At 39.0% G+C, this 10,754-nt stretch overlaps 2 protein-coding genes and 1 pseudogene across 3 annotated transcripts; 1 reads left to right on the top strand and 2 right to left on the bottom strand.

Moving 5' to 3' along the window:
- Positions 1-37: 37 nt before the first annotated feature.
- LOC126589423 (UDP-glycosyltransferase 79B3-like) lies at positions 38-1,644 on the bottom strand (annotated as a pseudogene).
- A 1,126-nt stretch (positions 1,645-2,770) lies between these two features.
- LOC126589422 (F-box/LRR-repeat protein At4g14103-like) lies at positions 2,771-5,643 on the top strand. 2 transcript variants are annotated; one of them, XM_050254711.1, is made up of 4 exons: positions 2,771-2,930; positions 3,153-4,287; positions 4,822-4,953; positions 5,030-5,643. In XM_050254711.1, the coding sequence occupies exons 2-4, from the start codon at positions 3,163-3,165 to the stop codon at positions 5,300-5,302; spliced, it is 1,530 nt and encodes a 509-aa protein (XP_050110668.1). In that variant the 5' UTR covers positions 2,771-2,930; positions 3,153-3,162; the 3' UTR covers positions 5,303-5,643. The 2 variants fall into 2 exon arrangements, with proteins under 2 accessions (XP_050110668.1, XP_050110669.1); XM_050254712.1 differs by having other exon boundaries at positions 2,776-2,930; positions 3,153-4,146.
- A 483-nt stretch (positions 5,644-6,126) lies between these two features.
- Positions 6,127-7,533, bottom strand: LOC126591431 (UDP-glycosyltransferase 79B9-like). Its single transcript, XM_050257110.1, has one exon. It carries the CDS (start codon positions 7,531-7,533, stop codon positions 6,127-6,129), a length of 1,407 nt encoding a protein of 468 aa, XP_050113067.1.
- Between the last annotated feature and the right edge of the window lie 3,221 nt (positions 7,534-10,754).

Below are 10,754 nucleotides of genomic sequence, written 5' to 3' on the forward strand. Positions count from 1 at the left end.
CGTTACAAGTGAGTGTAAAAACAACAACAGGTAATGATTTGGAGCATAAAATATCCGGATTTTTAATGACACTCTCATCTATTAACAGGTAACGATAATTTGTAGGATAAACTTCAACTGTACGTAAAAATCATCAAGATGTCAAAGACAGTAAAAGTCGACATAATCGAGATGGAGAAGTTAATCTACAACAACATTAAACAATCTGTTTGAGATTCTGAACAAATCTATCAACATAGCCACTCATAAACCCTGCCTCCGATACTATTTCCCTCCACTTTTCATGGTTCCTCTTCACCATAACACCCACCTCACTCTCCGTATCCATCACACTTTTAATGGCTTCCTTCAAGCTCCCTTTCGAAATCCACCCACTTTCTTCCCTCTCCACCTCCACTGCAACCTTGAGCTCTTTAGCCATTAACTTGGTTCCCAAGATCTGGTCCGGCCATTGTGGCACCAACACAATCTGCTTCTTACTCAACAGAGACTCCCACATCGACCCAAACCCACAGTGGTGCACAAAGCACCCTACTGCTGGGTGGCTCAAGATCAATGGCTGCTGCACCCAGCCCCCAAACACCACCCCTCTCCCTCTAACCCTCTCTTCAAACCCATCGGGCAGTGCCTCTTCGATCGTCTCACAACCCAATAGCGGTTTCAGAGCTACCAAAAATGGCAACCCAGTTAGCTCAAACCCTAGCAAAACCTCTTGGAATTGGTCCTTTTCAAAGATCCACTGGCTTCCAACTGCACAAAATACCACAGACCCAGCCTCAAACCCAGCAAACCACTCAGCCCACCTGTCTTCTAATTGTTGGGGGATTTTGTTTAGGCCTAATACTGGGCCAGTTAAAAGCACAGGCTTTTGATACTTCGCTTCCAAGTAATCGCAAAAATCACCTTCCAGTTCTCTGCACGTTCGGAGGCAGAACGCGTCGCATTCTTTGGTGGATGTGATCACCCTTTGGTAAAATGTGACCCCCTCTCCACACGGCTCCCTAATGGCTATCAAGGACCGGACTTCATAGTCCCGCGTCATACCACGGTTGATGACGGGTACGGAGGAGGTGGGTTCCTCCGCTGTCGTTCCTCGGTCACTGTCATGGGCACACTATTACATTCTGGTGTTGGGACAAGGGCAGCCGCGTATACAGCCGCGCAAATGACACCATAATAAATGGATTTAATACCAAGCCCTCTTGCGATATCCGGTATCCAATGGGCAAGGTCAAAGACGATCATGTCGATTATATGTTTTGGATCAGCAGCACTTGCTTTTAGGAAATCATGTATTTGGTCGCGGGTGCGGTCCATGGCAATGGTGAGAAAATGGATCGAAGATAGCGGGATTTCGGAGGCCGTCTCAGCGCCCTTTGGGAGGCCTTCGACGTGAGGAACGGTGATTGAATGGAAGGTGATGAGGTGTGGGTGGTGATTGAGATGTTGAAGCTTCGTTTGGGCTTTCTTGGGCAACAAGAAAGTGATTCTATGGCCTCTGGCAGCCAGCTCGTTAGAGAGGTGGAGGAACGGAGTCAAGTGTCCCATTGCAAACCATGGGAACATGGCTATGTGAAAATTTGATCTCACCAAATCATGATCCGGTCGCTCCATTTTTGTGTGCTCTCCTCTATCAACGATTCTCACTCTCTCGTGAGGCCTGCCCTTTTATTTTGAACATTTGATGCCTACACACATGAAAGACATGCCCTTCTGGAATTCTGAGTGTTTTTTGGTGTGACCTCTTTGGAGTTTAGTCCCTCTCCTTTTTATCCTTAATTTGTTGGTAGCGGTTTCCACACATGAAAAATGATACGCACTCATGGAACTCATGCTGGTATTGGACACACCTGATATACCAGATTTTGGGCTTGAGAGATGTTTTTACACATCATTTTTAGTTTCTCACAAGTCTCCTTATTTCTGACCATAAGACTGAATGATTTAAAAGAAACAATAGGCATGATTGAACAAGAGTATGTATGAGGTTAAAAAGGGTGTGTGTTTATCAATTCTCTTGAGGATTTTATAAAGTTCTTCAGTTCACCGATATATATATGTTTGTATGTATGTCTGTATGTATGTATATATATATGGTGACTCCGTAAACTTGAGGGGGCGTAATAAAAAGTAATGTTAGCATTTTTGTACCATATTAGCTTACCACATGGTGATGCATAACCCAACATTCAATGAAATAAACAAAATTAATTAAAATAACATGTACATATCACTTATCATATCAGACTTACAATTGTGGTACAAAAATATGACACCCTTAGCATTTTCCAAATTCAAAATTTATTATAAGAATAGAGTTGTCCATATGCATGGAGGTTCAACCTTAAATAACTTTAGTATTAGAGAAAAATAGAATTAACAAATCTAAAACACAAAATTCATAGCATTGTCATAAAACATTTCAATGTATATTGTCCTCGACGAGTTTTCGTAGTCAGAAATCTTTTCATAATCAACTATCAATATTTACTCCAAAGAAAATTGTAAAATTAGGGTTAAGGCATTACCTAAGGAATCGAAATAAAATTGGTCTAACCAAGTATGTTGTTAAGGCTGAAATATCTTTGTGAATCTTCCGGATCCAAAAAAAAAAAAAGTGGACTGCTATGACGATTTAAGAGAGAGAGAGTATAAACCAGATGAAAACACAAAGACGAAAGTGAAACAAACAAAACCGCAAGAGCGAAGCTGAACAGTCTGGTAAAGTACGGGGACTGTTGGGCAATTACACTAATACAAAACTGGTATGTCTTTTCTTCCCCCCACCCCCCCTCCTGAAAAGCCCAAACAGCGAGCAGAGCGAAACAAGAAGGTTTTTCAAAGAGAGCAAGTTACAGCAGCAAAGGTCGAAACGCAGTCGTTCTTGATGCAATTGAGCTTCTCAATTTCTCCATTTCAGAACATTCAAGGTATTTTCTTATTCGCAACCCTTTCTTTTCACTTCCTTATCATCTGTTTGGTTACCGTGAAAACTGAGATATGATCAATAGAAAATTCAAGATTGAATGCAGTTCCTAGGGTTTGTTGCGTTGATTATTTTGTTCATGGGTCTGTTTTTTTTCAATTCGAGAGATGGATTTCATGGGTAGATAGATAGAAAGTAAAATTTCACTTCTTTTTGAAATTTACAGGGTAATAGAAATGGGTTCAAAGGTTCAAGCCATGGTTACAGATAGGATTAGTGAATTGCCAAAGGAACTTCTTCATGACATACTCTCCCTTCTTCCAGCAAAATACGTTGTGAGGACCAGCGTTTTGTCTACAAAATGGGAGAACATATGGGCTTCTGTCCCCAATCTAGACTGCGAATTCGAAACTTTACCTATAGTATGGAGAGAATCTGTGTCCCTCCCTGATGGTATCACATGGGAAGACGAACATGTGTCTGACCATGTCGATTTTATGACATTTGTTGATCGTGTACTTTACTTTCGCTGCGATTCAGTTATTAAAAAATTCCGTCTTCATTGCTACTGTCGTGTTGAGGATGCCCCTCGTATTGATGGTTGGATTCGCGCTGCCATTAGGCGTAATGTCGTTGAGCTTGATCTTTGTGTTCAAGCACATCGTGATGATTATCAAGAGGACCCGCCTTTGGAGTTTCCTCGACGTGTATTCATGTGCAAAACACTGGAGGTTTTGAAGGTGAAGTCAGATTTTATTACCTATGCTCCTCCTACATCAGGCTGTTTCCCAAGCCTCAAGGTCCTTGATATCAGAGTTGATAATCCTGAAGCCGACTCAATGGAAAAGTTTTTTTCGTGCTGCCCTGTACTTGAAGATTTATCTCTATTTGCATGTGTCACAGATGGTAGGCTTTGGAATTTTAAGGTCTCTGCTCCCAAACTGAAGAGATTAAAAATGACCTTCTTAACTGATCTCTATGATGATAATAATCCAAAGTACTATATTTCTATTAATGCTCCAGAGCTTGAACAGCTTGACATTAAGCAGGACTTTTTGTCAAATTATTCATTTGTGAATCTAAAATCCCCAGTCAAAGGCAGTGTCGATTTCTATTGCCATCTTGGGAAACTCCAGCGTCACTTCTTTGAACGAGCAACTGCGCTTCTGAAGACATTTGCCAACGTTAAATATCTGTCTATTTCAGCTCATTTTGTGGCGGTTAGTATATTCCTCAACTCGTTTATTTTACACTTTTTTTTTATTGATAGGAAAACAGGAAGGAGGGCGGGGGGTTCTTTAAGAGAAGAAGGGATGATATGTTTTCCCTTCATTTATAAAGAGGAAGACTGGAGCAGTCAGGCATGCATATAAACCCTTCTTTTATATCCTTTCAAAGTTGGACAGATTGAAGAAATCAAATAGTATTTTGGTTTTGGGTTAAGAAGGAAATAATAAAGAAACAGCAATGTAGTTGGATATTAAAATTCTCATCTTGTTTCTACGTTTTATATTATTTTCTTTTTCAGAATTAGATCTTAATTACCTTTTATGTACGAAACAAATGCGGAAAAGTTTGTGTGCACACATTTTCTTTCTCTCCTTAATTACATGAGGCAAATACACATCCCTGGCATGCCGCATTTTCATTCTTTCTTTGTACCACAAGCTAGTGTTTGTAACTGAAACCTGTATTACGTTTTGACAACTTATGCTTTGAAACAGCATATGCATTAGTAAATGCTTCATTTATGCATGGTTTATGTTTGATCAATATATTATGTTTCAAAAGATTTATTGTCTGCCTGTATTTTGATAGTCCGAGCGAATTGATGGAGTGATTTATCTGCATGATGAGGATGTGTTTGATCAATTTTTTGATATTTCGTGAAACAGGGTTGTCTGCCTGCTTTCAATCATTTGACCGAATTGAAGTTGCTTGTTTTTGATTGCTATCATTGGGATTTGCTAACACAGTTGCTCAAGAAATCAAATAATTTGGAATCTCTTGTCATCGAATATGAAGAAGTAAGATGTATTTTCGCTCATGCTAAGTCATAACAACTTGATGCTCTCTAGTATTCTCATAATTCGTACTTTTCAGGATGAGGAATGCGTTGAGGATCATGAGGAACTTGAAAGGTACTCAAAAGAGGATCTATGGAGTACACCAGAGTCTGTGCCTATTTGTGTGACTGGACACCTCAAGACTATCACTATAAGGGGACTCGAGGGATACCCGCATGTGAAGAAAGTGGCAAAGTGTTTGTTAAACAGCGGTAAAGTTTTGACTAAGATGACTGTTGACAATGAAGAGTTGTACAAAGAACTAATGCTTGAAGGGGGCTCTAGGACTTGTCTGGTTGAAGTTGTCTGAACTGCAGCGTTCACAACGTTTTTCTATTTTGTAACTCCAGCATTGTGTTTTAGATGGATTCAGCCATCAAAGTTGGAAACCAGACAAGCACATCTGTTAAATCCTAAGATGGATCGATTTTCAGATGTTTATTTTTGAGCTGTATACATTTCTTATCCGCTTTGTATCACTTCTTTTAGCCTTGGGTAGAATTCTATAGTGGTGACACGAACATGTATGAAGAGATGTGCTGAAGCTACTCATGCCACAGTCTTCAGTTTCTTTGAACCATATTTTGCATTTTGCCCTTCCTTTTGTATGGAGGGTGTTTATTTTATTGTGAATCAATTCAAATTTTAGTATTTGGTGTTGTATGAACTAGGCTTTTGCATGCTAACTGAAGCAAAGTTTTGTTGAGCTGGAAATGCCTTCTGGGCTGTAACTTTGGCTGAGGTGAGTCGAGTGGAAATAAGATTTTGATGGTTAGGGACACTTGCATTTTGTTAGCACATAGGATGCTAGCCGACATTCACCTCTCCCAGACCCTGCGTAAAGCGGGAGCCTTGTGCACTGTGCACGACCTTTTTTTATAGGATGCTAGTTTATCATAACAAGTATAGTTGATTAACTAAACGGACTTAGTTTTAATTGATTTTTTTGCAAAGGTATCTTTACATAATGTTTTATAATACGAATGATTTAGATCATAAGCACAAGTTTTGAGAATTGGCAATGGAAAGTTTTTAGTTCGAATTCCTACTCGTCTTTTAGTACCCTAGTATTATTATTGAAATAAACTTCAATTGTCATATATCAAAGACGTCAACAAGACATCGAAGATATAATTAAATATGCTCTTTCAGATTGTCAACAAACTTATCAACGTAGCCACTCATAAACCCTGGCTCCGATATTATTTCCCTACACTTTGCATGGTTCTTCTTCACCATAACACCCACATCACTCCCTTTATCCATCACACTTTTAACAGCTTTGCTCAAACTCTCCCTTGAAAACCACCCATCTTCTTCTCTCTCTACCTCCACCGCAACCTTGAGCTCTTTGGCCAGCAACTTGGCTCCCAAGATCTGGTCCACCAATTGTGGGACCAGCACAATCTGATTCTCACTCATCAAAGACTCCCACATTGTCCCATACCCACAGTGGTGCACAAAGCACCCAACTGCTGGGTGGCTCAAGATCAAAGGCTGTTGCACCCAGCCCCCAAACACCACCCCTCTCCCTCTAACCCTTTCTTCAAACCCCTCGGGCAATGCCTCTTCAATTGTCACACAACCCAATGGCGGTTTCACAGCTACCAAAAATGGCAACCCAGTTAGCTCAAACCCTAATACAAGCTCTTGGAATTGGTCTTTTTCAAATGCCCACTGGCTCCCAAATGCACAAAATACCACCGTCCCGGCTTCAAACCCCGCAAACCAATCAGCCCACCTGTTTTCTAATAACGTTGGTCCTTTTTCCAGGCTCAATACGGGTCCAGTTAACAGCACTGGCTTTTGAAACTGTGCTTCCAAGTAATCACAAAAGTCGCCTTCGAACTCTCTGCACGTTCGAAGGCAGAAGGCGTCACATTCTTTGATGGCTCTGAATCCTGTGATAAGCCTCTGATTAACTCTAATCCCAACCCCACACGATCTTGATGTCATCAAGGACCGAACTTCATGGCTACGCGTCAGTACCACAGTTGACGATGGGTACCCAGGAGGTGGTTTATGTTGTTGTTCTTCAGTCATTGTCATGGGCGCCATGCATGCATCTTTGGTCACGTAATTACATATCGGAACTAGAGAAAGTGCGTATGCCGCCGCGCAAATGACACCATAGAAAATGGATTTAATGCCAAGCCCTCTTGCGATCTCTGGTATCCAATGGGCACTGTCAAAGAAAATCATGTCGACTTTACAGTTAGCAACACTTGTTTTCAGAAAATCCTGTATTTGGTCACGGGTGCGGTCTATGGCAAGGGTGAGAAAATGGCTCAAAGATAGCGGGATTTCGGAGACAAACTCAGTCTTGTCCGGGAGGCCTTCAATGTGAGGGACGGTGACTGGATGGAAGGTGACGAGGTGTGGGTGGAGATTGAGATGTTGAAGCAGAATTTGAGCTTTCTTGGGCAACAAGAAAGTAATTTTATGGCCTCTAGCGGCCAGCTCGTTAGAGAGGTGGAGGAATGGAGTCATGTGTCCCAATGCAAACCATGGGAACATGGCTATGTGAAAACTAGAGCTCATCAACTCACGATCGGGTTGCTCCATTTTTGTGTGTGTTCTCCTCTATCATCGATTTTCAGTCTCTCGTTTTATTTATAATAGAGGATGCTGGGTTTGATGAATGCTCAATCTCGTGAGGCCTGCCCCTTGTTTTTAACATTTTATGCCTGCACACATGAAACCCATGTCTTTCTGAGTGTTTTTTGGCGTGATTTCTTTGGAGTATAGTGCCCCGCCCTTTTTTACCCTTATTTTGTTGGTAGCGGACTCGACACATGAATAATCCATATTCATCAAACCATGCTGGTAGTGAACACATCCGATTTGAACTCGATACAACACTAAATTCATCTAAACTACGGTGAAGAGAATTCAAATTTTTGTGAGCAAAGGATGAAGGACACTGCTTTAGCTAACTTGACTAAATCTATAAATGAGTTACATTATGTAATGTACTAGCTAATATATTATATATACATACATAGAACATGATTGATGTTTTCTTTTTTATTTTGGTAATTAAAGACTGTTAGAAACAACGACGATAATACTTGCCTAACCATTAACCAAGTAATTCTCTAGAAGATCGCCGGTGGTCCTCTTCAATGGGATTTAATTGATGTCCGAAGCCAACCTTCCAGCCATCTTGCAGGTGAGTTAACTTATTTCTGACTCTCGCCTGACAGCCATCTTTGCAGCCAACCTACCCCTCGCCTCATCGGCATATGCTAGAATTTCGGGGACAAGCATGATATGGCGAAAGGACAAGGCCAGAGATTTGCATGAGTGAGAGCATCCTCAAAGTTACAGTTAAAAGGCTCAAGAATTTATTGGAAAAAAAATACATATATTAATCTATAAAGTTTTTCATACAACCTATTACAATATCTCTTGGCATGTTTTCGTGTTTTGAAAGCGTTGCGTGATAACATCATTACCAATACCATCAAATATTTCTCTCTATAAAATTAATCATGTTATCATTCATCAATCTTCCATCCAATTTCTCAATCGATTCTTCAAAACCTTCATGGCCAAAAATTGCTCTTTCAATGGTGACAATAGCAACTAAAAGAGTTAGTGCTGATGTCAAAGCAAGTAAGTTAATTATGGAACATGGCTATGTGAAAACTAGAGCTCATCAACTCACGATCGGGTTGCTCCATTTTTGTGTGTGTTCTCCTCTATCATCGATTCTCAATCTCTCGTTTTATTTATAATAGAGGATGCTAGGTTTGATGAATGCTCAATCTCATGAGCCCTGCCCCTTGTTTTTAACATTTTATGCCTGCACACATGAAACCCATGTCTTTTTTGGCGTGATTTCTTCTTTGGAGTATAGTGCCCCCCCCCCCCCCTTTTTTTTTTCTTTACACATGAAATCTAAATTTATAATTAATTTTTATCCTTAAATATACCTTTCTCCGAGGACCAAAATTGAAATCTATACTCGAAATTAACAAAAAATAAATAAAATTAAATTAAAAAAATAAAAAAATAAAACCTCATCCAAAATAATAGTCAAACTACAATTTACTTTATTAACAGTGTAAGGCACCTCTTTTTTCTGAAGTTATATATAGGAACCTCGGACATTATTTTCTTTTGACATCGACGTGTCTGCATATACAATTATACATGCAATTTAAAAAGGGTACTTTTCTGCGTATAATTATTAGAATTGGTTGTTAATAACCCACAATCAGAAGAAAAAAAAAATATTAGATCCAAAACCAAAAACCCTAGCAGCGCCACTCCCTCACTTCTTCTCACTCCCTCACTTCTTCTTTCGCAGTCGCTGACCCCTTCTTTAGGTTGCAGTTATCTGGCAACCTTTCTTTTATGCGGTTTCCTTTCTTTCCTTTCCCCTCTAGAATCTTAGGTCATGCCCTTCGTGGATGGCTTGTTTATCCGGCGTGCTTCGCCATTGTTTCGTAGTTTTCGTCAATTTCTCATTGTTTATCATCGTACTTTATCTTCGGCAAACATAATCCTTATCCTGTAAATGCCCTTCTTCAACCCTTAACACCCATCATATTCCATCTCCTTCATAAGCTCCCCCTTCTCAGACACCACTCCTCCCACAACAGTTGCTCAAAGCCACTAGCGGCAAACCGGATTTAGCCGCCATATCTCAGTCCTTCCCTTACTACTCCTCGCCTGACCAGCGTATGCCGGAATTTCGGGGACAAGCATAATGCAGCCAAGGACAAAGCCAGAGATTTGCATGAGCAGGAGCATCCTCAAAGTCACAGTTAAAAGGCTCAAGAATTTACTAGAAAAAAAAAAACACATATATTAATTTATAAAGTTTTTTCATACAACCTATTACAATATCTCTTGAGGGGTTTTCATGTTTTGAAAGCGTTGCGTGACAACATCATTACCAATACCATCAAATATTTCTCTCTATAAAATTAACCATGTTATCATTCATCCATCTTCCATCCAATTTCTCAATCGATTCTTCAGAAATTTCATGACTGAAAATGTTCTTTCAATGGTGACAGTAGCAACTGGAAAAGTTAGAGCTGATGTCAAAGCAAGTAAGTTAATTATTAATTTAATTGTCATCACGTGGGGCATTGTAGATGCAAATTATTTTAGGGATACTTTGGATGCGGTCCATAATCCTTAACATTCTTTGATTAAAACCTTAATGGTATTCAAAGTTTGATCAAAGTCCCTTGACTTTGTACACCTCATTATATTACAATTAATATTTATATTTTTATAGTTTTATTTTATGAGATTTATAATCCTATAAATTTAAAATCCCTTATTATAATACTATTACAAACGGTTACAATAAAAAAATTCAAACATTTTGATTGAATAAATGGATAAAAACTATGTAAAAATAAGAAATAATAAATGGCAAAAGAATGTATCCATAGTGTTAAAAAAGTTGGTACATTTCACATATAACAAAGTGATACATTAATAAAGAAGAATGGGTACATTGTAAATAAATTAGGGTACAGATAAAAGATTAAAAAATTATGAGTACAAATGAATTTTTTTAAATATAAGCGCTAAAAGAAATTAATACATGGGTACAAAATAAAACTAAAAAGAAAATACTACAAATTTAAAAAATGTTGCAAATTAAAAGTGGGTACAAGCTAAAAATATAAATATATGATACAAAGTTTAGGCATAAAACATAAATATACCATATGTAATTTTTCTATCATTGATTAAATATATAATGTCACGTGACGGTATACACATGGGTACAA

The sequence above is a fragment of the Malus sylvestris genome, chromosome 11, assembly GCF_916048215.2.
Source record: "Malus sylvestris chromosome 11, drMalSylv7.2, whole genome shotgun sequence".
In the NCBI taxonomy this organism is placed as follows: domain Eukaryota; kingdom Viridiplantae; phylum Streptophyta; class Magnoliopsida; order Rosales; family Rosaceae; genus Malus; species Malus sylvestris.

Excerpts from the sequence above, each read along its gene's own strand:
- LOC126589422 (XM_050254711.1), top strand. The coding sequence starts at position 3,163 with ATGGGTTCAAAGGTTCAAGCCATGGTTACAGATAGGATTAGTGAATTG. Across the intron at positions 4,288-4,821 it reads AGGAAGACTGGAGCAGTCAG|GGTTGTCTGCCTGCTTTCAA; the intron begins GCATGCATATAA and ends TTCGTGAAACAG. Across the intron at positions 4,954-5,029 it reads TTGTCATCGAATATGAAGAA|GATGAGGAATGCGTTGAGGA; the intron begins GTAAGATGTATT and ends CGTACTTTTCAG.
- LOC126591431 (XM_050257110.1), bottom strand. The coding sequence starts at position 7,533 with ATGAGCTCTAGTTTTCACATAGCCATGTTCCCATGGTTTGCATTGGGA.